The sequence below is a fragment of the Cephus cinctus genome, unplaced genomic scaffold (genome assembly GCF_000341935.2).
Source record: "Cephus cinctus unplaced genomic scaffold, Ccin1 Ccin1_scaffold0160, whole genome shotgun sequence".
Taxonomy (NCBI): Eukaryota; Metazoa; Arthropoda; class Insecta; order Hymenoptera; family Cephidae; genus Cephus; species Cephus cinctus.
The window spans coordinates 2,899,168-2,923,584 of NW_014332886.1; the positions used below are offsets into that span (position 1 = coordinate 2,899,168).

The 24,417-nt window shown below is 36.4% G+C and overlaps 3 protein-coding genes across 7 annotated transcripts; 2 read left to right on the forward strand and 1 right to left on the reverse strand.

Moving 5' to 3' along the window:
* Positions 1 to 1,142: 1,142 nt before the first annotated feature.
* Positions 1,143 to 11,336, forward strand: LOC107263734. Of its 2 annotated transcripts, XM_025081109.1 has the most exons (7): positions 1,143 to 1,693; positions 1,760 to 1,965; positions 2,636 to 2,869; positions 2,966 to 3,104; positions 7,744 to 7,896; positions 9,371 to 9,721; positions 9,813 to 11,336. In XM_025081109.1, exons 1-7 carry the CDS (start codon positions 1,268 to 1,270, stop codon positions 9,972 to 9,974), a joined length of 1,671 nt encoding a protein of 556 aa, XP_024936877.1. In that variant the 5' UTR covers positions 1,143 to 1,267; the 3' UTR covers positions 9,975 to 11,336. The 2 variants fall into 2 exon arrangements, with proteins under 2 accessions (XP_024936877.1, XP_015586735.1); XM_015731249.2 differs by lacking the exons at positions 1,143 to 1,693; positions 1,760 to 1,965; positions 2,636 to 2,869; positions 2,966 to 3,104 and adding an exon at positions 4,172 to 5,572.
* Positions 11,337 to 11,476: 140 nt separating this feature from the next.
* LOC107263735 (acylphosphatase-2) lies at positions 11,477 to 17,744 on the forward strand. Of its 2 annotated transcripts, XM_015731250.2 has the most exons (3): positions 11,477 to 12,956; positions 13,059 to 13,185; positions 14,615 to 15,030. In XM_015731250.2, exons 1-3 carry the CDS (start codon positions 12,884 to 12,886, stop codon positions 14,727 to 14,729), a joined length of 315 nt encoding a protein of 104 aa, XP_015586736.1. In that variant the 5' UTR covers positions 11,477 to 12,883; the 3' UTR covers positions 14,730 to 15,030. The 2 variants fall into 2 exon arrangements, with proteins under 2 accessions (XP_015586736.1, XP_024936876.1); XM_025081108.1 differs by lacking the exons at positions 11,477 to 12,956; positions 13,059 to 13,185 and adding an exon at positions 13,225 to 14,283 and having other exon boundaries at positions 14,615 to 17,744.
* Positions 17,567 to 24,356, reverse strand: LOC107263733 (rab3 GTPase-activating protein non-catalytic subunit). 3 transcript variants are annotated; one of them, XM_015731244.2, is made up of 19 exons: positions 24,063 to 24,344; positions 23,859 to 23,969; positions 23,453 to 23,534; positions 23,213 to 23,339; positions 22,943 to 23,144; positions 22,516 to 22,843; positions 21,994 to 22,440; positions 21,535 to 21,914; positions 21,053 to 21,430; positions 20,778 to 20,978; positions 20,305 to 20,689; positions 20,100 to 20,194; positions 19,780 to 20,028; positions 19,528 to 19,701; positions 19,282 to 19,463; positions 18,980 to 19,201; positions 18,631 to 18,921; positions 18,384 to 18,536; positions 17,567 to 18,300 (listed from the first exon to the last, which is right to left on the reverse strand). In XM_015731244.2, the coding sequence occupies exons 1-19, from the start codon at positions 24,145 to 24,147 to the stop codon at positions 18,148 to 18,150; spliced, it is 4,245 nt and encodes a 1,414-aa protein (XP_015586730.1). In that variant the 5' UTR covers positions 24,148 to 24,344; the 3' UTR covers positions 17,567 to 18,147. The 3 variants fall into 3 exon arrangements, with proteins under 3 accessions (XP_015586730.1, XP_015586731.1, XP_015586733.1); XM_015731245.2 differs by having other exon boundaries at positions 17,928 to 18,300; positions 21,053 to 21,427; positions 24,063 to 24,356; XM_015731247.2 differs by lacking the exon at positions 24,063 to 24,344 and having other exon boundaries at positions 17,928 to 18,300; positions 23,213 to 23,358.
* Positions 24,357 to 24,417: the final 61 nt, after the last annotated feature.

A 24,417-nucleotide genomic window follows, 5' to 3' on the forward strand; every position in this document is an offset into this window, starting at 1 on the left:
TTCATTCATTTGTCATTCTATGACATTTTCTGGCTAAATAATGACTAGTCTCTTTTCCTCGACGTTTTGGTAAGCTCCTGCAATCAATGTGTCCTTGTCGTCTATCACTCTTGGCGCCTTAAGTCTCTATTAAAAGTACTCATCTTTATCTTAATGACAACCATCATTTTTATCAACAGTTACGAATCATTAAGTGTATGATATACTGATGTCTTTCCATATCCTGTATGTTTGACGGTTCTTCGAGTGGGTTTGATGAGTGCCATAATTTACATTATAATATATATATATGCATAGAAAAGCAAATATTAGTAGTACTGTACGATTTTAAGACTAACTTTTAAATGCAAAGATAAATCAGTGTTACATGGTATCCTGAGACAAGTGAGTTCAAAAGTGTCCAGTTTTGTTAGAAAATTTCCATGTCTCATTGAAATCTCATGCGTCGCTAATTATATTCTAGAACGAGTCATACGATAACACGAGGCGTGTATAATCTAGATATTAGAAGGCACTAGGGTTGCTTTTCTAAGTTAGAAAATATTAACATACGAGCATCAGTTATCTAATCCTAGTAGTTTAATACATTAAAATTTTCCAAGAGAATTTCCTCGATTGAAAATTGTTAAATTGTGAAATGAGCGTCAATAAAAAGTAGTTTGAACAAAATTTAATTTTTATATATAAAATTCAGCTTTACGTGTATCAATACTTTTTTGAATCCCTCGAGAAATAGAAATATATCATGAGGGTGATAAGGAATATTGATTAAGGAATCTTGTTACGTCTACAGGGTAACTTTCGAATTGAGAAAGCGTAAAGGAAACAAAATTTTATTAGCGCACTATAAATCTGAATTACCGAAAAAAACGAGGAAGTCAGTCGTATAGGTGTGCCAGTGTGCACGCTCGTCATTCTACGTCACTCTGTGTTCATACGGATATTTATGTGAAAGACTAGTAGGTGCATTTGATACTTTGATTTGGATGTAGAGCTTCGCGCAAGCGTTTGCTCCGAGTCTGTCCACCACCTGTATGATTCAGTGCGAAATGCGAATCAGCTTAGGAAAGTAAAACAGGAGAATATTCTTGTGCAGACATCATCAATGAGATATAGAAAATAAAATATTAATAAATAATAAATATTTTCCTTAGTTATTATGAAGCTGTGCAGTGTTAAATCTAACTTAGAGAATCATTGTACACCGAAAATAATAAAGAGTCTTGGTGCATCTTTGAAGAAGGATTAAAACTTTATAGAAATTAACATGCATTCCGAAGAAGAGGATATCGAATTAGAAAGGTTCAACAATGAAAATCTTGGTTCGACGATAAACCAAGATTCCGCAGAGAATTCTAAAAATCATAGCTGTGATCATGAAATATTCCTATCAAGAAAACTGACTCGTTGTCGATCTTATATGGAGTTATCAAAATCATTGGAGATTCCCAGAAACGGAAGTAGTAACAAAATTCAAATTGGAATCGCTACAGTGTCTGTGATAAATTTGGAAATCAAGGAAAACCCCAGTGAAAGGTCCTCGGACGAATGTTTTCTCGATGAGGAAACGGCCAAAAATTTTGTTCGTATTTTGGGAAACCGAGTGCAGAACAATAATAAGGAACCAGACAATAAAATAAAGGATTTAAATGGAATAGTAAAGGCCATTGTCGCAAACAGTGAGAATACCCAGGTAAGGAAAAAGAATTTCCCCAAAACACCCATATACTTAAATCTAACAACATTTTTTGAACTTTAGAAGAAAGAAATTCACTCTACACTGGAACGCGACACATTGTTAATTTCCAAAAAGGATGATGGTCGCAAGGTAACATCGAAAAGGAAATCAAAAAAAAAGCATGCCCTATCACTCATAGACACTTTGATATCCGTCGTGATAGTTGGGCCCTTCGTTATCGGGCATTGGAGAGGAATCTGGACCCTCATGGATTGTTACAGTGAAATGTGAGTCATTTAAATTATACATGACCTTGAATATGGAAATATATTTCCTAGTACGTAATCGAACATGCATCCACAAACTACTATTTATTCCACCTTCGTTACTCAGTCGATATTTTCATGGGGATGAGGAAGCGAGTGGCTGGCTGACAATGATTTGTATCGTTCCTTTCACATGTTTGATAGTCAAACGATGATTTATAAGCTCTTCGAATAATTACATCATTCGAGATATCATTAATGTATTGTAGATTGAACAATGATCTTTCCATGATATTTTAACAAAGGCACTAGGTACTCCTATCCATAAGTGGATTAACCTAATGAATAAAGTAGATATACATATGACGTATATATGTATAATAAAATTTCGTATATTCTCTCTTTGTACAATAAATAAATAATTATTAATTATTTTACAAGTTTCCATGCGAAAGATTAGCTACGAGTGGAACGAAACTTTCCACGCAGTCGTTTGCTCGATTGCGAATAATTTCCATCGTGCAGCAATCAATTAGTTAATTGGAGCGAATTCGAAATTAGAATTCCCTTGTGTCGTCCTTAATTCGACACTCTTGTGCTCCCTGTAAACACGCATGAATTACGAGAGCCACCCTCTATCGCATGCTAAATATATTATACGGAAACGCGCGATTCTATTTTTTCATTACAGGTTCCCAGGTGTACTTTGCTTTGTTATTGGTACCGCTCTTCATGTGCTTTACGCCATTTTAAAGTTCCATCTTCACGGTGTCTTCGCTAAGAACATTCAAAAGGGCGGTATAACTGCTCGACTTGGAGCCAGGATCATCAGGATGTTCTATATATACATTTTTAGTGTTACTTGCAATACACAGTGGCGAGGAGGTTGGATTGTCTTTAATGATTACCTTGGTTCTCATGTTTGGTAAGAATAATTATGGATTTTTTGTATCGATGATCCTATAGATGATCCTTTGACTCTATATTTATTCAAGGTTGCATTTTTATTTTTTTAATACAGGATCGTCGTCTCCTTTACCTCTACTTTTTTAATTGCCCTGATTGTACTCCGATGCGTTAGGAATCTTCTTGCACCACCATTCATAGTCGTGATCGATAAACCGAACTATGTATTTCGATTTCCAACCAGATATAACAGAGTAAGTATTCCATTGATCAAAACTATTTTCATTGAACCGAAGAGCAATGCATTCTTCGATTGAATGAAATAAGGAAAAATATTGATTATCTATTATCACAACAGACAGTGGCAAATTAAATCTATGAGGAGGAAGAAGAGTAATGGGAATTTATGATTGAATAACAAATTTTTGTATAATACCCTGGCACGTTCATCAGCTGATATTTGGTTAAGCAATAATTACTTGATAACGCGAGGTCTTTTTGTACGTAATAGTAGGATACGTAGGGATACGATTTGACGAGCCAAGGTGAGAAGATTGTTGAAACCGAAGCTTGATTGGGATACAAAAAGGTGATGATTAGCGTCGGCTTTACCTTAACAAAGGCTTGGAAATTACTGGCAGGAAGTGCCACTCAGAAAAATCAGATCTCAAGGTGGCGAATCTTCAGTTCAGTTACTTTAGGGTAGTTCGTTCCAGTCATTAGTACTTCGAAAGCATGATCTGGTTTCAAGGATATTTCATCCAAATAGAGCAATCATTATTACCCTTTATACAGTTTCAAACATCCCAATTGACAATCTCGAAAAAATCTATAGAATCAATACAATCAAGTTTTGACATTTCCACGGTATTTCTGTATTTACTTAATTCTCAACAATTAAATTGGATTCGTTATCTGATAAGAAATATTGAAATTATCGATTCATATTCAAATATACAGTAAAACGGGTTTGAGTATGAATGAAACTTGAAGCTGATTTTGTTATTATACAGGAATTTTGAATTTAACTGAAATTTATGAATCTCCAAAAGTGATTCTTTGATTCTTTTTAATAAATGCCTATATCGCGATCCTTAAAGCTCCTCGAGATTGCTGGAGTCTGCGAACCAGCATTACCCTAGGAACTGGCTCTACCTAACAATCTAATCCGTGAGTGTGCAGTATAGTTGGGATGATTATTGCACGTGGGAGGGGGTTGTCAGAGACTGAAGAGGAGTAGAGTAACGAAGGCAGGGGGCTAGGGGACCAGCGGACAGGAGTAGGGCTCTGTCCTGTGCCATTCCGTATGACACGATAATATGATAGTGTTAGTCTCTGCTCAACAGTTGATAAAAGATAGCAGTGACAGAAGAGAGTCAGTATTCACCCGTTGTCCGACCTGCTGGTCCAATCCAAAATACACAGGTCCGGAGAGAAGGAGGAATAAAAAAAATATAATTCGTGCAATATCTAATTTGAATCTCACGTCGATGAAAGCGAATCACGTTGATCGTAAATCGGGAAGTCTGTTGATCTAGTGTTACTTTAAGTTCATCGTCAAACAAAGATAAGGCCTGATTCTACTAGAAACGTCAGCGAAACAGTATTTTATCGTAAGAAAAGGAAGAAAAAAGGTGAAGGATTGGCAAACGATCAAAGATGTGTGAATAGCGTCAATTTCGGAGCCGCCACTCGTATAATTTAAATTGAGTATTCGAAGAAGAGAAGATTGACCATGTTTAAAAAAAAAGATCCAAATGTCGTCCGGAACTCATTCACGTAGCAAGAGCAAACTTTTGTATCCTTTACCGCGAAGGTAAGGCTCTTGTCTTGAATTTTAACAGAAAACCTCAAGAATTCTTTTGCCCTCTTTTTCATTGGGAAAACGTTAAAAATTGCATCCAATCGTTAATATCTTTACATTACGAAAGATGCCTTTGTGATATTAAACTAAGAAGACTCTGGGCGGCAGGACCCGAGAAGAAAAAAAATGAAGGATGACCTTTGACCACGTCTTAAAAAAAGCTTCTGGATCTAGTCAATATATATTTTCTGATAATCAAGAGATAGAAAGCGGAAATCCATCTCGATCGGAATAAAGAAGCGTCGGTATTTTATCACACGTGAACAATGCATAATGAGCAGTGCAACTAGTACAACCGAAGGCAGGAGAATGGTCGAACTACGCGCAGGTGCCGGAATGGCTGGAGCTCTGGACAGACCATCTTCAAGTCGTTTTCACTATACGATTTTGACAATTCTTGATACCATATTTTCGGCGAGCGTCGTGGCGCCCGCCGTCGTGGGCTACTGGCGTAGTACCTGGGGACTTAGCGATGTCTATATCTATCCGGATGATCCTGTCTTAAGCAACATAGCCTCCATTGTTATTGGATTCTCAGGACTCTTCGTGTTCAACGTTATTCAGCATCAACTCAATGAATTACTTCATCCCGACAAGCACAGATTATTGTACTATCTTGGATCCAGGATTTATACTGCCGTTTTTGGATTCTGTTGCGTTAACGCGTTTAGAGGACCTTGGCAGGCTCTTGATCTTTATACGGAATTAACGCCGACTACCGTCTTTGCCACTACGGGCGTTAGTCTTCTAGCGCTTGCCATTATGAGAGCCATTAGAAATATTTCGGCACCACCGTTTTCCCTCAGTCTTGACTCTTGTCCTGGCTATTTCGAAGTACCCACCATGTTTCGAGTAAACGTAAGTAAACGTTTGACACTTTTTTCTGCTTCCTTTACTGGTGTATAGACGACTGGATAAATCTTTCAATCTATTCATTATAAATTAGCGAATATTATTCTCTGAACACACGAGCCCTCGAAATTCCAATTCTTTGGCACGTTTCTTATATTACTTTCATACGAAAAACGTAAAGAACTTGATTTTTCCTTCTTATATAACATGCTTGATTGCATCTTCATATTTTTATGCATCTCCATTATTTTTATAACCGAACAGTATAAATTTCTTATAAATATTTACGAATCGCACTGCATCTGCTTAAATCTATAAATTATCCTGCATATCAATGGTCCTTGACGGGTTTCCCTGTGGAGGAAAATCATTGAAAGGCCAAAGATCCTAGATAAAAAGATATATCGATAAAAACTGTTTTCGCACATCGTTCAGCTCTCGGTATTGCATATCATCTATATATACGCGCAGTTTCCGGCTATCTCCCCCGATCGTCGACCACTATAGCATCTATAGCATCGTATCCATAGTGACACGCGATCAGGTTTATGCGAACTAAACATTAGGCCAAAGCTTTCTTTCGTTCTACTTTATCAAATCGATTGAAATAATTGGCATCATTTAAAAATGCATCCGAGCATCATTCGTTCTTTACATACATTCTTATCGATAAATTTTATGTTTGCACAAATTTATCAAGAAATTTATTACCACGTTAAATTTATTTTTAATCGTGTTACTCAATTGTAACGTGCAAGATGAAACCACAAAATTTTCTTCGCCACTTATCAATTAACAATCGGTCGTTCGATAATAAGTTCACGACCGATAAAGCGAAGCTGGATTAAAAAGTAATAGTAGATAGTGACCTTCTTTCTATCATACAATCAAGCTGAGTTAAATCAGCTTGACTCCGCGAGGACGAATGTTTACGTGCGTCTACGTTTCTCCGACGTCTGGACGACGCCATGCGTGCAAACACGTGCTTTCGCGGATTCTTCCCAATGACGAGATGAATCTTCCGAAATTAGCGCGACAATTTTTTCTCACTCCTTTAACAATGCCAATAACATTTTTCAAAGCCATAAATTTTACCAAGACTCGAGAAACTCTTTAATCTACTTAAAAAAGAATCGGGAGATATATTTTTAAAATACTGGGAAAAAAAATAATAAATTTTTCATTGTGAAGGCACCTTTCTCTTTTATACAAAGAGAGATTTTCAAAGGCACCAGGCGTAGCATAGATTATCTCTTTGGATTAAATACCGAGTAAACTTTATGTGTAATTCTGTCGACCTACGTAGTATATATGTATGTACTGTATATATTTTCATTAACACATCAAGCCAAAGAAGATAACTTGAGTTATAAACGTAATCCAACAGTACCAAATGTCCTCGGTGTTGTCTTTGACATTTAATTGTTAGTACTTTTGAAATATTTGACAAAGCTTAAAAAATAATAGTTCATAGAACATAAGAAATTACACATTTAATTCACTTCTGAATAAATTTCATCTTTTATTTTCACTGTGGCAAGAGAGTTATACTAAGATCGGTGATAAAACTTTACGACCAAGAAGACACCCGATAACAAAACGTTAAACATATACATATATATATATATATATATATATACAACTGTCTACAGATGTATATAATACTAGATATAACTCAGTTGCACATAAATCATAGAGAATATCATGGTAAATGAATTTGTATTTTTTCATGATACACCCTTATTTACGGATTTGCTATGTTATTCATAGATACACAAAAGAATCCCTCTAATCTCATTAAAACGTGTAACCAATGTGTTAGAAGTTTTGACTAAGTAAAGGTCTAGGTACTTGGTTAACTTCGAAGCATAATGAACTATCGAAAGGAACTGTTGTGTCGCAAAGAAAAAAGTAATCACAAAACTTCGAACAAACGCCAGAAATAGAAACGTCGATTGAAAACATTTATAAATCAATTGTGACTTTTAATATCATCAGCCCATACATTATATAATCAAAAGTTTTATAAATTCTTGTATATTTATTACTAACCGACAATCATCATCAAATATAATATCAGATAAAATAATTGATAATAGATTCTCAATGAAGCATAAGTTCTTTATCAGAACAATATGAACCCGATTATTACTCTAATAATAATTTTGGTGTTACAGAATACAAGAGACTGGTCGCTGTACATATTGGATTGTGCCTTTAGCGTCGGTGTTGTTGGCACCCTTGTAGTATTTGTCTGGAGAGGATTCTGGGTTCTTTTCGATATTTATCTGTTTCCGCAGAATCGTGAATATTCGGCTCTAGGCTCTGTAGTGAGTACTTGTTAAATATTTACGGAACTAACAATAATTATCCATTAATTGATTAAACTGTTCAGCCATGATGGATTCTGTTGTACTACTGCTTTGCCGTCTGACTCAATACAGACTGCCTCTACTTGTGCTACTTCCAACTCTTTTCGCTCTTCGATTATCAATGACCCATCGATGAACCTTTTTGTCAATCGATACGTTTCTGTGACATTATTTCCTGTCCACTCGACGTATACGTAGAATAAATTGAATCAAAGCGATTAGATTGACTAAACCGTCAAAGTAGGCTTAACCTAACATATAATGTCGCATAAGATTTCGCATGTCGGTGCTACGCCACTGGTTCGATTATATAATTGAATATTCGCCAATTGCATGATTGTCGAGGCGCATGGCTGACTGGTCTATGTGTATGTCACTTTAATAGAGCTTGTTTATCACACCACGTACAATGATACCAATAAAATAATTCGCTCAATTCGTAAATAGATGATACTTAGGTGTCTGTATATGTACAGAGGCTACTTACGAGTCCTGAACCTTCGACCTGCTAAGATACTGATTTCTTAAAGGGTCAATTGATAAATCTTTGTCTGAACCTGACTTAGGTACTAACCATTTATTGATGTCAATCCCTGATATGATTGATGGCTCGCGAACTCTTGCTTCGCATGATGATATTACTGCTAAGCAAATGTGATGAATGGCAAACCAGAAAAAGGAAGAGCATACGGACCCGTACTTCCTGTACTTGACATTGAACCAATGTACACGCTCTAAAGAAACTTAAGTAACCTTAAGTAACTCCTACTATTCTAGATACTGCACGTGACAGGACTAAACGTCACGATACACAGAACTAAACCATCCCACGTGTCAGTAGTTCTTTTGTCAATTCACTCCACATTCGTCATGTCGAAAGGCAGGAAGAAATATTTCTGGCATTAAATTCCGTAACTGCTCGAGTCAAATTGGAGAGCCTTAATCGTAACAGTGACAAAGTATTGTGAGTTAGGTTACTTTGACGAATGGAAAACTATATCAATTGTAAATTTAGGTGCACTGTCTTCTACTGACATTAAAATAATGGCGGCAAAAGCAAAACTGAAATCATTGGTACGATTCACGTAGAAGACATGGCAAATTTGTACAATGACTTGGCTTACCAGGAGCAACAGCAGAACGGACAGTTTAGCAAGAAACGATTAAATAATAGAGGCTGGCGTTAAGTAGGTTAATTCACCGGGATTCTCGTACCTTTTGCATTCGTCTTATCTAACTAGGACGTTAACGAACGGCATGAAAGGATTGAACTTGATCCCGTGTATTTGAACAGATGTTATAGTCTGTTCAAACGGTCCTGTGTGTTTGTCCTGTTTGAAATGTATTATAAAAAAATTCCAATTATAATTCTAATTACATTCGAGATGTTCGACAATGAATATCGATGCTGCTAAACTTATTGATATTTCAGGTAATAGGTTACATCATAGTTACAATAACATTTGTATTGCAACCGCTGATGCGTTACGTCTGCGCTCGTCTGAAAGGTCTCGCACGTCTCGCAGCAACAGATGCCTTCCTTCTCCTGAGCTTCCTGGGAACCGTGAATGTCTGGCGAGGTATCTGGAACGTTCTCGATCTCTGGTTACTTCCCGAACAGCCTGAATTATCCTGTTGGATTACCCATGTCTTCTGTTTCGTCTTCCTGGTCTTGTTGAACTGCAGCAATTCGGTCCTTGTTCGCGGAGTCTACATCGACGCTGAAGAAGAGGATGGAAAATGTGTAGTTTTTCCGTGTCACTACTTACGGCTCTTTTTCAAGGTAATATTCTAAAATGTCCGTCGGAGAAACGAAGCTTGTTCGAAGTAATTTGAAAGATCAATATTCAGCGCTTTTCTATTCCACCTTACAGATCGAGCGCGAAAAAAAGGAGGCAAGACGGCGAAACCTTATAGCAGCTTCGAGAGACTTTTCCTCGCGTAACGAAGCGAGAGGAAAGGAAGCTGAAAATGGAGCGCTCTTGAACAGTGCTGTATCGACGATTATCACCGGAAATCCAGAATCCCTCGTGTAAGAGGAAAGAGCCACTGAAACACCTAAAATGGAAGAAATAGCAGATTATAAAAACTGTGCGGTAAAAATTCCTTGGAACAGTGAATATTTAATTACATTTTACAAACCGTCAGCTTATAAGTCAAAATCAACGTAACGATCACTTGGCGTAATACATTGAGGAACATTCAAAAACCGGAAGCATCGACGTCATCGAAAAGTCAAGCCGATCAGACGTAAATCGTTCGAAACTATTAAAACGATATATTTCGTTCTCGCGATGACGGCGACCATGTAAATCCTGTACATAAATAATATATAATAATATAACTCATAGTTCGACAAGGTGATGCTAAACAATGCGTGTAAGAAATGAAGCGACGTGTAATGTGCGTGACATTAAAAACACGATGGATAAACAATATAAAACGGTAATAAAGATGAAAGTGACATGTGCTGTAGTCGCGAGTCCAATACTCCTATCGGTATGCCTTTATCGTAATGATACAGTAACGTTGCGAATGGCTGTGAACGAGTATAAAAAGTGCGTATAAATTTCCGTTAAAAATAATTGTTATTAAAGAAGGAAGTAAGAGCAAGGAAAAAAGGCACCGTATGTAAATACCGGAGAACCACGCGAAATCGTACATCTTCTGTTTGAACTATAAAACAACGTTAATATGTATTAATAAATTATAAGTGATAAACGAGAGGGAATGACGGACTGTTGGAAGGGCGTGCATACCCTTGGCAAATACGTACATACCTATATATGAAAGAGATATTAGAAGTACAGTACGATTAAATGCTATTTATATATTTATTCTAATGAATTTCGAAGCCACTGCATGTCTACACGTGCGTACAGATGTATATATATATATATACCATACGTAACGTCGGCTTGTCTAATTACACTCATGTAAATAAATCGCAATTTAATGTTCTAAATGTCAATGACAGCTTTCCGGTAATTCCTAAATAAGTCAATGATAAATTATTAATTTAATTTCATGCTAATCATCCTGTATGTGCCGCCCCGTCATGAGGAATAGTAGGTGCACAATAAATAGTGAAATAACAAAAATTCAATAGAAATGCAAGTAACGTAGAATAAAAAAGTATTAGAGTTACTGAAGAACACCAATTTTATGTTGTTACGTAGCAGCCACGTAAATGTTACATAAGTGTAGAAAACATATTTGCTGGATAATTATTCAATGGTAACCATGACGAGAATCAACGACGAATATGAAATCGAATTGATTCGTACAAGTTCAAAGTCTTCGGTATCTTAATTAATCTGGTACAATGGGAAGTGTATAGGGACTTGTATGAAAAAACAAAAGGACCTTGGACAACAATGGTAATAGGTTATACACGATAAACGGATCATTATGAATTGGCCTAACCTTCTCCCCGGCATCCTGTACACCCTGCAGTCTCTGCTCTTATACAGCAATTACGACGTCACGGCGTACTAATAATTAATGAACTAGAATAATGACGGGACAATGGCGGTACGCACGATGGGAAGTGCTTAGTTCTGCGACCATCGGCTGCCCTCCTGGCCTATATTTAATATTTATACAATAGCCAACGCCGGTACAATTGATAGGGAAGGTTGGCGGAGGTCGAGGGTTTCGAAATTTCTTATACGGTCAATTAGTTATGTGCATACCTCGATGGACAATTAGACTCTTGGGACGTAGGGGTGTTCAAGGAGGGACACGAGGTAGGGGCCTCGTCGAATACATTATTTGGATGCATCACAAAAGCTGCGTAGACAATTCGATAGATGGAGCAAGGAATAGTTTAGAAAAAGAAAAAAGCCACAGAGGTCGTTACCGTTGTGTGAAATTGAATTATAAGATTTTATCATCCTAAAGTTTTATTTAGATCTTTAACGCAAACGCGTCGCGGTGCTTTTTTACGCGAACTGCTATACGCTTTACGTAACGGTACTTGGCAATTTAAAGCTAGTATACTCGTTTTTTCTTGTTTAACGCAAAATACCCTGGCGGCTAACGAGGACTCGGCGGGTTGCGTAATAAACTGTCAACGTCGCGACGACCGCTCGTGACCACGGAGAAAAGTTAACGAGCCTGTTTATTTATTGGCGTAGAAATAAAGCGTTCTTTTTAGGACAGTGGTCACTTTTTTACACGACGATGGATTTAGGTTTTTTAATGCCAAAAAAACTATAATGATATATGAGCCTGTGAAGTGTCAAGGTACTCGATGAAATTTTATGAGAACTTACGGAGATAACGGAGTCGTGATATTATTCGATATTTTAAGGATGATTTAGTTTATTTTATCATAGAAAAAAAGTCATATACCATTTTTCACGAATAAAAATGTCGAGCCGTATAATTAATTCTCCCGTATGGCAAATACGGAAATTGTCATTGAAAACTATAATATATCATGATGCCCGTGAATCGATATACTGTGGAAGTAAAGAAATTGCTAATGACTTGTTGAAAGAGAGTAACAATTTTAATGGAGCAAATAATTTCTTTACAAAAGATCATGACTATACCAAAGGGCTTGTTAATTTTTGTATTTCGCGACTAACGAGTCTGCGGGATGAAATATTTGAACAACGTCGATCGATTGCCAATCAATCGCCAATGGGCGGTTTGTCTAATGAGGAAAGAGTGGGGAGTCTATTTGAGGCGTCGCGACGCCACGAGTGCAATAAGAGTCAGTTCGTAAGTCGTATCAAGAAGAGGTGAGGAAGTGCCACTGATCGTAGTAAAAAGAAAAACAACTAAGAGCGTAGATTGGCAAACAGTATAATAAAATAAGCCAGTCGGTCAAGTGCTAGGGTTTCGTTAGTTTGTCGAGAGTTTCGCCCACTCGGAGGTGAAAGGGCTTGTTAGATAATAAAAGTAACAAGAGGAAACCTTGACAATCGTCGAAAGAATGGGAGCCGATGACCTTCTTGCTGACGAGCCATTGGTATCCGTCGAGTTCGAGGTGTTCGGAAAGGTGCAGGGTGAGTTCTGTAAGGTTAAGTGTCTCGAGTATATCTGAGGCGTGTATTAATCTGTGAATTAAAAAATCTACATACTCAGAGACAGTATAATCGGTTTTCTAGGTGTGTATTTCACTAAATATGTGAGAGATATCTGCCTGCAATTGGGAATAAGCGGCTGGGTGAAGAATAGTAAAAGAGGAACAATCCTTGGAAAGATGCAAGGACCACGTGCCCTGGTTGATCAAATGTAAGTGAATCTTTACTAATGAATGGTTAACAAGTGAGAGAATGATAAAAATGAAAATTAATGAGAAGAACCTGATTACCTATTCTGCTTTAAAAGGAAGAGACAGATCGTGATGATCGCTTACGCGTGATTCGTATTCGCGGTATGTAACCACGCTTGCGATTACGCGCAGGATCTTGCGATGATTTGAAAATTGGTGAGTGACGTAGTCGACAGGCGCGTATAATGCCTTTTTTGGAAAAGGGCATCACGTATGCAGTCTTTCCAAGTATTTTCTCCCCCTATCTCTCTCTTTCTCTCACACATACACACACCACACACACACATTATTCTCTCTTTTCTCGGATCGTTTGTACTCGTTGACCGTTGCGCGCGTGACCTCAGTGGTAAATTGAGGAGTACCATTAGGTCGAAGACTGGCATTAATAACGATTTAATGGAGTAATGGGGCCTCCGATGCATCACCACCTCCTTCGTCCGCGAGTCATCGCCGAATTACTCGAAAGAGTCTTGCCCCCTTGTATGACAACTTATGGTATAGATATGTTCATATAGATAGAATTGATATCATACAGTTCCAAGAGACACTGTCCTCGTTTAATACCGTCTTTCAAAAGCGTGCAGGAGACGATCGAAGGCCGATGAATGTGAAGAGAATCGAATCGCTGTTGTTATTTCGAGAAGTGAGCCAGACCTACTGATCCATTTTCCGTGTTTGTACATAGTACCTAGTTACGATAGGCAAGATCGAGTGCTTAGTATGTTCCTTAGAAGATTGACAGATGGCGACGTTCAAAAGCGTTTTGAACATTGTCATAAGGTATAATTCTGTCGGATCAATATTGGTCATACAATATAGGTGGATCGTTAGAAGCGGACGAAAAATTAAAAGAGAATAAGGGAATTAAATTCATGGATTTACCTTGAATGTAATCAAATTAGCCTCTTGACGTTCGTGAACCTGTTGAACGTATAGCTTCTCGGTCTAGGCCGAAAGTGACATTTTCTGGCTTAACCCCAAAAGGAAGTCGACTCAAATTAAACCCTGACATTGTTCAAATATTTTCAATGCATTGCATATAGATGTCAAAGATATTGGTGAGTTTGACTGCTGAATTCCTTCTTGTTGCGATGACAATATGTCAGTTAGCTCGGCTCCTCCTTATTCGAGTATTCAACTTTGTCGAAGCTGCACAAAAATACCTGAACGCGGTCTGATTAGATTCTAATAATAATTAAGCAGTATGTGAAGTGGTATGTAAGGTATACGTGCCTATACTAGATATATAAACTGAGGGAGAAGATAGTCGACTGGTATTAGTGAGCAAATGACAACTTCGATAGCCAATTTGGCGACAAAGCAAACATCTCCAATGGCGTAGAATGATGTGAAATGTTGATTGAAACTTATTATGTCATATTATTACAGGGCACAATGGTTGTCCAATGTAGGAAGTCCCGGAAGTGTGATCGACCATTGCGAATTCACAAACTGGGAAAATGTCCAGAGGCCACAATACCAAGGATACACGATTCGCTTCTAAATGAATGGTGTACCACGAATTCGTCTGTTGGACTATCATCTGACAGTTGGCGGGACTCTGTAAGATGACTGGGACGTTAATGAATGAATTATCAAGTGAGCATTCGAAAATCACAATTGCCAAGAAATGTACAAGAGGGGAAGATTACTGAAAGTAATCAAACGACAATGGCGCAATGTTTTTAAATAGCCTGTTACTATATTGTGTGTATGTATAGCCTTGTATGGAAAGGAGAATAATTTATATGTAACGAACGACACAGAATATTTCTACGAAATAAATCAAACAAAGGAAAATATATTCGCGCTGGTAATTATATTTCATGTGAAATCAGCTTTGTAATTCAAATATATCCCCAATTTCTTATGAACGATAACGACAGCTGTTAATACTCATATTCATTTATATTCAGCAGTTTAATTCGTTAACGTGACTACGTAGTTAATTAAATTGTTCCTGATTATCTGATTATGCCAATTCATTAGTCAAACTGCAAGTGCTAAGTCGCTTGGCAATCGTCCCTTCTGATCATTGGTGATATGTACATACAGTTTGTACACCCCAGGGCTAATAATAAATTCCATTAAAATTATTATTAGAGACGAGGAATCGTGACTTCGCAAATTTTACAAATTATCCATGTCAAAATGTTAGCGCGTATTGCGAAAGAAAGTATTTCACATTTCGATTCATCAATTTCTTTTTTTTTCTGTTTTTCGTCCAACGAGGAAATGTCCCAATAATCGGACTGTCACGTAACTTGCGTACAAGTCTAATGATAATGCGTGATATTTTGATATTGCTGGCAAAATTGATATTAAATCGAAAATTGTGACGAAGAACACTTTACACGGTAAATATTTTGTTATCGATCATTGTCTTATTTGTACGGCATATGGAGACAATATTTAAGCTGGATAAGAGTCAATTATCTTACGTAATACAATTGCCCTAGGAATAAAATAAAAGTCGGAACGTCTTTCGTTGAAGTTTCAGAATACGTAACATTGGTTTTACAGTTGCGATTCTGTGTAATGAGAATATTAATTGCAACGATAGTGGCTCTGCCACTTCTCCGAGCTTCCCTTTTCGAAGAGTATAAAAAAGTAAAGGCCGAAAAAAATAGATTTCAAGAATTGATCGACACAACAGCTCTGATAGTGAATGAGAATGTAAAAATCTTAAAGACTCGTTGTGTGGCGACTATAGGCACCGGGAGTGCCATAAGTCAAAGTGTTTTGAAAAAAATTGACTCAGGCCTGGCTACACCCTATGAAAAACACGGTTTGACAAACAACGTGTTAGTCTTTGTGGATTTGTATTCGAACGTCTCAAACCTAATATTACAAAGAATAGAATATTTTTCGAGGCGTGAAAGATTTGTACTGTGTGTTATGGATCGCTTTAACAGTGCAACGTATTTGAAGATGAAATTCTTAAAAGAATTACAGGATCTCTGGGTAAACAGAGTGTCCCAAATAATACTGATAGCAATAGTTGAGAATGAAGTTAACGTGTTCGGTTTGGAATTGTATCCACCCAATGTCTGTTTCCCGATAAACATTATAAAACTAGCCACGTTAAGAAACGGAAGCCTCATTCGTAATACGCCATTTTATCAACGAGTAAAGAATCTAAATGGCTGTCAATTACGAGCAGTCACTTCTAATGGATTGCCATATGTGCAAATTTATATAGAAAATAACATAACAAAAGTACGTGGCATCGAAGGAAACTTGATAAACATCATGGCGAAGAGAATGAACTTCACAATTAAAATAACAGATGTTGACTCTGGTATCAAGATAAATTTAACTAGCCCTGATACAAAAGAATTTATACGTGTAAATTGGTCGGATATCTGCTTTGGCGCAAAACAAGTGGCTAGAAATGACAAAGTTGAAGCTAGCGTCTTTCTATGGGATTGCGAGAAGGTCTGGATCGTACCAAAATCTCAACCGATTCTTATATTAAAACATGAATTTTTACCATTTGACAAGTATGTTTGGATATCAGTTATCATTACCATGATAATAGGATTTGTCGTTTTTAAAACTTTTATCAATGATCAACATACAAGCATTCTTATGCTATGGTCATTCTTTTTGGGTATAGCAGTAGAAATGACTAACTCGCCAAAACGTTTGTCTGCGAGGATTTTTCTGACTGCTTGGCTCATCTTTTGCTATGTTGTCACACGTGCATATCTTAGTTCTATGGAAGGTTTTTTAACAAAACCTAAATTCGAGCCAGAGATCGATACATATGATCAACTGATAAATTCAAATATTCCTATGTATGGAATGAATTACATGCGAATGTATTATTGCTCGGAGAATGATATAATTAGTAAAATTATATGTGAGAGATTTGTCCCCCGTACTAATAATGAGGTTTATGATGATATTAAAGTGAAGGGTGTTACTGCAGCTTTTATATCAAAATTAGGAATTGTGGGAAATTTGAAATTGCTACGGGACCATGAATATCATGTGATGAAGGAGAATGTAGTCAAGTATACAATAGTATTTTATGTAAAGCTTGGTGCACCATATCTCGAGGAAATAAATCGTATTATTACTTGTATGCTTGAGACTGGATTTATTGAATTATGGGTAAGACAGAATATGTTGACAAAGAGTCCGCTGAAGTTTCACCGAACCGAATTGAAAATACAGCATATTTCAGGAATTATGTGTATAACAGCTATAGGATATACCATGGCGATCTTAATATTTTTGATTGAATGCTTCGTCGGGTATTGCGTACATCATAAGAGAAAAAATATGTAGTAAAGTATGGATGATTACGACAATTTCTGTTTAAAGAAAATAGTGTAGTCTTTAAAGAACTGTGTATTTCTCCTAAGCTATCATTAAAATATTTATTTGTACAATGAGAAAGAACTTTTATTCTATATTGGTGCTATAATTAATCTACACAATCTGCTTTAGATTGTGATTGGAGTCGATAACAACTTAGATATTAAACCATTATCGCTCTAAATATTATACATCAAAATTGATAAATATAAATGCCGCAGAAAATCAAAATATGAACACAGTGCGACTCTCTGTTTCACTTAACAGATGTTTTATACACTATGAATTTTTCAATCTCAAGGAAATCAACATGAATGCGAATGGGTAATTGCTCGATTAGGAGGATTGATTTTTTCCTTTATAAGGTCACTCCATATCTAATCTAGCACAATAGTTTATTGTACAAATGTTTTCAATACTTGGCTAATAATGGTAAAATACCACTTCTAGCACTTAAATATCAGTGTCAGTAGGATTTATATCAGATCGTAGAATCTTACCTCATTGCAAGACTAAGAGGTGATATGGTATTCTAAATACCGTCAACAGAAGGGGACATTTTTAAATCACAGTTCAGGACTTTCGAGAATGGGCCGTCACGTTTTTCCTTCGTAGATGAACGTAGCATCAAGCATAAGCTGAGCAAGATGGTAATCACAATGATTTTCTGGCAAATGTCTCGATACTCTACGAACTAATTCAACAGTATCGTCATTTGAACAATTAGTAAAGACCTCTCCTGGTATATTCTGCGGCAAGAAACAAGAATCGCAATTATATTAAATTATATGTACTGAAAATAGCTATATTAAAATTAAATCGTTGTACTTACAAGGCTCTCTAGATATTTAGTAAGTGCTGGAATTATTCTTGAAACCTCTTCAAGAAGATCAGGTGTTTTGGACAGATAAGCCATCATTCGTTTTCCAGCAATAGGTAATAAATTACTGGCCAACGTTTCTGTATCATTTACAGCTGTCACAACCTGCATAAACGAAAAAAAAAAAACAAGAAAATTGTATTAGCGTAAAAAGAATTGTAAAAACGGCAACAAGTGAGGAACAATATGATACGCTTACTTCTTCTGCCAATCGGTCGAACCCGTTAATATATAATTGGCACACTTGATGAATCCGTAATTCATCATTATTGATTTTCCAAATGGATGCCAGTGTCTGACATTTGCTCATCCATAGAATCGCTTGAGTGGAACTTAAATTATTTCCTTGGGTAGTTTCTTGGTGAATTGAATCCATAGAGGCAGTGATAACGCGACATAAAAATTCTGTTCTTGCACTATCCCTCTTATCATCTCGATACCATGTAAGCATTGCTTTATCGGTTATATCTTGGAAAAAGTACGGATGTGCCTAAGCAGAGAAGTGTTTATTAAATTCATAAACAATCTATAAATATTATTATACTTACCACTGATTCAAACAAATTGTTTAGTGGCCTGTTAATTTTAAGATTAAAGTGTGCTATCATATGCAGCACATTGGCCAGTTGCAGATGCAGCATTACCAACTCGTAACAGGCTGGTGTCTGCGAAACAGCTAGTGCAGCAAAAGGCTGAGGACCAGCCGGATGTCCTTCCCATAATTCTTCAGTCTTCACAATCGAACTTTTCTCAGCCTCTAATACTTCTGTCTATATGTGAATGTACTATTATCTTAGATCTCAGAATTCAAATGATACAAGATATTGAAATATCAAGAAAAATGCCTTACATCCAAGAATATATCCAAAAAAGTTCCACAATGTTGTAATAATATTGTCAATTGTATGTCAGAAAGACCAATATCCTGCATGCACAACCTTTCCTTTGGTAGTTTACCAAGTTTATTCATAAGCTTAGCAGCTGCTTCCATTCTTTTTTTCATATGTAGAGTCCAGAGAAGGCAACACACGCCTAAGGTAAAATTTAATTGATAACAATTTCTTATTGATTAACCTGTTATAACTTATGTGCTTACCTTGTCGCATATGCTTCATAGGAATTTGACGTAACACTGCTAGCGTCGCATCTAACGCTTCTAATTCCGTGACATCTTTGTTCCACGCCATTACAAATTCCCAGCAAAGATTCGCAAGCAAAACGCTACTAGTTAAGCTATACGGAAAGTGGCGTTTCAACAATGAAATTTTTTCTGGAAAATATAAATAACATAATGCATAGAATGATAATCGTTGACCTATAATGTACTGTGTATTCTTATAATAAATACCTAATATAAAGGCCTGTGCAGTGGTATCGGCTTTAGCTTCGCTACCAATTTCTACGGATACAGACAACAGTTTCATTTGATCCTGTTGAGAAAGTTCAGACGCTGCAGCCTCGTCCAAGGAACCAGCCATTTTAAGGGAATCGATGGACAATTCCATATGATCAAATTCAACATCCGTAGTGTCTATTAAACGCGCTGGATCGAGACCAGCTGATGCTAGCCATTTGGCAACGATTTCAGAAACAGATCCTATACAACATCATAATTAAGACAAGAAATAATGCTACTCAAATTGTATTAAGAAAATTAAACTTTTGTACCTTTTCCTTTAGAGAGTACAGTTCCTAATGAAATATCAATTTTTTCAAAAGGTATCGAAAAAAACACAGTTGTGTTATCCGATGGAGGCGGATGGCTAAAATTATAAGGTCTAGTTTATATACACATATTTTTTCGACGATCCATGATATGAGACTAATAAAACATGTTTTTTTTAATTAAGTTGCTTTTTTTAACATAACTGACCTTACGACGGCATTCAGTATTGCAATATCTTCTAAATTACCAATGAGCAGCGTAAATTGACAAGTATCTTTGCTAACATTCTCCCATTCACTAGTTGAGCTATACGTTTCTTCCTCTGGTGTCGAATTGGCTTTCTTATCTTGATTTTGTTCCATTTTCTGTACCTCATTGCCATTCTTTACATCCTCATCTTCATTCCCATTATCATCCTTAACTTTATTATAATGTAGCTTATCACGATTCTTTTCAATGGTCATAGCAACGGCTCTACACGCTATAGCAGCTGTCAATGCTTGAAAAGGTTTTGTAGAATATGTCAATGTATTCCTAGCATCCCTCCACCATGAGGAAATTTCGTTGTATTCTGCACATATTTCTTCCACATCTTTGAATAAGAAAAATTAATAATTTATCCCTATTCGTATTAAATGCAAAAATATTCAGAGGGAATATAAAAAACAAAGTATCCTTACCACCCAAGAAGCATACTGCATGTAAAAGTTGAGTGAACCGTTTCAATTCCATTTGTAGGGTTGTTCCTGGTTTTTTTTTTAACCAATATATCAGAGCAAGTTGCATCATTGTTAATGGTTGAATATTACTTTGCGCTGCAGCTTCACGCCAGGTTGTAACTGAATCATTTGAATACATCCATCCTTGGTATATTAATTCAGCTGAGGAATATATACACTTATAGTCATCCAGTGATAGATATATAATGAAAAACTTATTGAATGTATATACTTACAGATTTGACATTTTTTCTCATAAGTCAAATCTTTATGTAACATGACAGGACCAGAACTACCAAATTCGAAACATGATAGAAAATCTAGAAAAGTTCTGCCATCTTCTTTAAAAGTTACTCTTCCTTGAGATCTAGGGTTTGCATTTTCGAAATCAGTTAAGGTCTTTGAAAGCTTTAGGATTCTATGCACCTCCCTTTCGGATGTTAATAGCATTGATGATAATTCTTTTGCAGTAGGAATTTTATCAGATACAATAGTATCATATTCCGGAGGACAATCAAATTGTGAACGCACAAATTTATAGAATTCCGTTGCTCTCTGTAATTGCGTGGACATTTGATAAAGAGATTTTGCAGCTGGTTCTAGTTCATCCCCTTCTGAAATATTCGAAAAGGCATAAGCTATAATGATATAGCTCTAGAAACCTAAAGTCTAAAACTGCAATCGCACGTGAATGACTATAGTTAATAATTATACATACCGTATTGCACAAACTTATCAACAAAACAGTTTAGCGCCGCAAGCAAAGCGTCTGGCACAATATGCTTGTTGGTCATTAACATTTCAATGACCTGTAGTCTGACTTCATTAGTTTTTAAATCGAGGCATATATTGGCCACCTCGTTTATCAACCTTTCCTCATCGAACTCTTCCTCACGCATAAAGGCTTTCAATTTCTTTAATAGATGAAGGTCTCGAGCTCTTTTACCATTTTTACTACTAAGTGCAAAATGAAAAGGCACTGTAATCTCCTTTAATCCTCCAAGAGGATCCATGAATACGCAGGGATACTGAGCATGATTGGTATGATTAATAACCATGTCGTTTAAGCCTAACAGCCCATAACTTGTATAAAGTAATCTAAAGAGTAATGACAATTATTTTTGAATTCCGTATTAAAGTCTGAAGCACTTGAAGGAAGTGATGTATCATTACCTACCGTCCATGTTTACTCGCAGAAAATGTTGTGATCTTAGTACCCTGCTGTGCACCCCAGATATCTATGATTCCTTTCTTAGGTGCATATATTACTAAGAAAAGTGCGGTGCGCAAGGGATGACCATGGGACGTCTTAAAATTACTTTTCCCATGGCCTTTGTGCGATACGCGATTTTTCTCTTCACTAACTTCAATCCATCCACATTGGGCATCCCGATAGCCTTTCCACATTCTTAAAGCAATGCCTCGTCTATTGTCTATCAAAGTGACCCTACCCATAGCATCAGTGACAACCGAGAGCATCTTATTTGGACTGATAATTATGCAGTCACCCTCTCTCATAATGTCGCTCAGACCGAATCTACAAATCATAGCTTCGGCTGGTTCTTGTACCGGTCCCTTTACTTTTTCAGGAGAATTAGGGACCTTTGAACTTCCACGAAACCATCTACTCAGCGAAAATATTAATTATTCTCTATCTCAATTGTACATGAAAATTTATCAAAATCTTGGTACTACTTACGGAACCGCAGTTCCTATAGCACTGGCTAATTTGCTAGCCATTGCAATGGCAACATCGGATAAAACAGGTGCAGTTCCTCCCTCCAATGCATAATGAAATCCAATAAATGGTCTTTTGCCTGTTGCCATGATCAAACTATGCTGTGGAGCACTAGAGCGATACGTGGCATTATATCCACCGCAAATCGACGCGGTCATTAGGTGATCGAAAGTATTAACAAACGTTGTACCAATAACTTCGCAATCGTTTATAATATCCTGATTTTTGAAACCCCATTTCTTATACGTCAGATTTGCCGCTGGGGGCTTATCGTTACAATTCGCCTGTACTAGAAAGTATATATATTATATTTACTTAGCCAATGATATTTTTTTGTATGCAACTCAGGCATTCTTTGTAACATTGCATCAAAAAATGTTTGAATTACCTCGAGCTAGATGGTTTCTACAAGCTCTGAGAGTAGAAAATAATGGAAACCCCTGCAGTATGCATACAGCACTACTGTATGATACGTAAACTTCTTCTGATAAACTAGTGTCCCCAGCATGTCTCGGTGCAGAATATGACTGGCATTTTATTCCTAATACTGCTTCACTGTGAAGCTGCTCTTCTACTAGTAGTGGTCCTGTCTACAATAAAAAAATTCTGTTGTGTAATTTATGACCCGTTGTAATTTATAAATTTTGCGTATTCTTACTTCTGCATAAAATCGAATAAAACCTGTCGAAAATCCTACAGCAATACATGTCCAATCTGGACCACTACCAGCACTTGCTTTACCCAGCGATATTAGAGGCAGACATGCCACTGAAGTTATCCATTCACTAGAAAGTAATCCAATAACTACATGGTATATATTAAAAATTTATAATAGTTCAGTATGTTAATACCCTAAATGTAGAATTATATATTAATCAAATTATGATAGCATGCTTACCTTTGTTCCTTTGCAATTTCTCCATTCCATGTTACATAAAATTTATTTTTAATTTCTCCTGTCTCTTGAGAATCCCATTTTGCTGGAAAGATATATTTTATAATTGAACAAATACTCCTAAGATTATACCATATGTACATAATATCGTTTATACATCTAATCATCTGCTAATTATTTCTATCTTAAGACAGTATATAGCAACTATTAAAATATATTTATAAAAAAATATTGTGGCATAATCTTGTAAAATATATGTTATTATTCCGATATAATAATATTTTATTCAATGAATCAACAACAATATCATCACAAAACTTACAAAATGGAGACTGATATAACAATGACAATATGCATCTACAATCCACATTAACAATATGTTTTAGAAGATATGAAATTTAATACTTACATGATAAAATGACAATGTTTTTATTCCATGCCATTACCAATACATCTCCAGCTGATGACAAGGAGATCAAGATATCTTGAAGGGGTAATTCGTGTCCAGGAACATGATCAACTGAAAAGTTAGTTTAATGATTTTAACCTCATTGGCACCCATTATAAACATTAGCAATAACTAGTGTAATGCACTTTGAAATATGTAACTAACATTTGACAACATCATTGCCAAGTAAACGATCCTTGACGTTAGATGGATCAATTAAATTTGCGATCCCTTTAATTTGACAGGACATGTCTCATAACAATAGCAACAACAAGTTCCTTTCAATTTAGCCAAAGCGTAGCGCAGAGACTAGCGCAGACTACAATGTATGTACTGCAGCGCTTGCACTGGTCAAGATCAGTCAAGATATTTAGAAAAAGTAATATATTGGATTCAAAGGTTCCGAACTGTAACATGTTTTTGAGAATGATTTTATACTGCGGAAGTTTTTCAAACGTCGACTCAACGTTTATCTGCACGTTAATATATCTGTCAATTTAAGGGAAGGGATGTTCTTGAG

What these genes read in the sequence shown, in the direction of transcription:
- LOC107263734 (XM_025081109.1), top strand. Translation starts at nt 1,268, where the DNA reads ATGCATTCCGAAGAAGAGGATATCGAATTAGAAAGGTTCAACAATGAA. An exon ending in ATGGATTGTTACAGTGAAAT is followed by an intron (nt 1,966 to 2,635) that starts GTGAGTCATTTA and finishes TTTTCATTACAG; the next exon opens with GTTCCCAGGTGTACTTTGCT. An exon ending in ACTTACGGCTCTTTTTCAAG is followed by an intron (nt 9,722 to 9,812) that starts GTAATATTCTAA and finishes TCCACCTTACAG; the next exon opens with ATCGAGCGCGAAAAAAAGGA.
- LOC107263735 (XM_025081108.1), top strand. Translation starts at nt 15,764, where the DNA reads ATGAGAATATTAATTGCAACGATAGTGGCTCTGCCACTTCTCCGAGCT.
- LOC107263733 (XM_015731244.2), bottom strand. Translation starts at nt 24,147, where the DNA reads ATGTCCTGTCAAATTAAAGGGATCGCAAATTTAATTGATCCATCTAAC. An exon ending in TGAGAAAAAATGTCAAATCT is followed by an intron (nt 20,979 to 21,052) that starts GTAAGTATATAC and finishes TATATTCCTCAG; the next exon opens with CTGAATTAATATACCAAGGA. An exon ending in TGCAGTATGCTTCTTGGGTG is followed by an intron (nt 20,690 to 20,777) that starts GTAAGGATACTT and finishes TCTTATTCAAAG; the next exon opens with ATGTGGAAGAAATATGTGCA.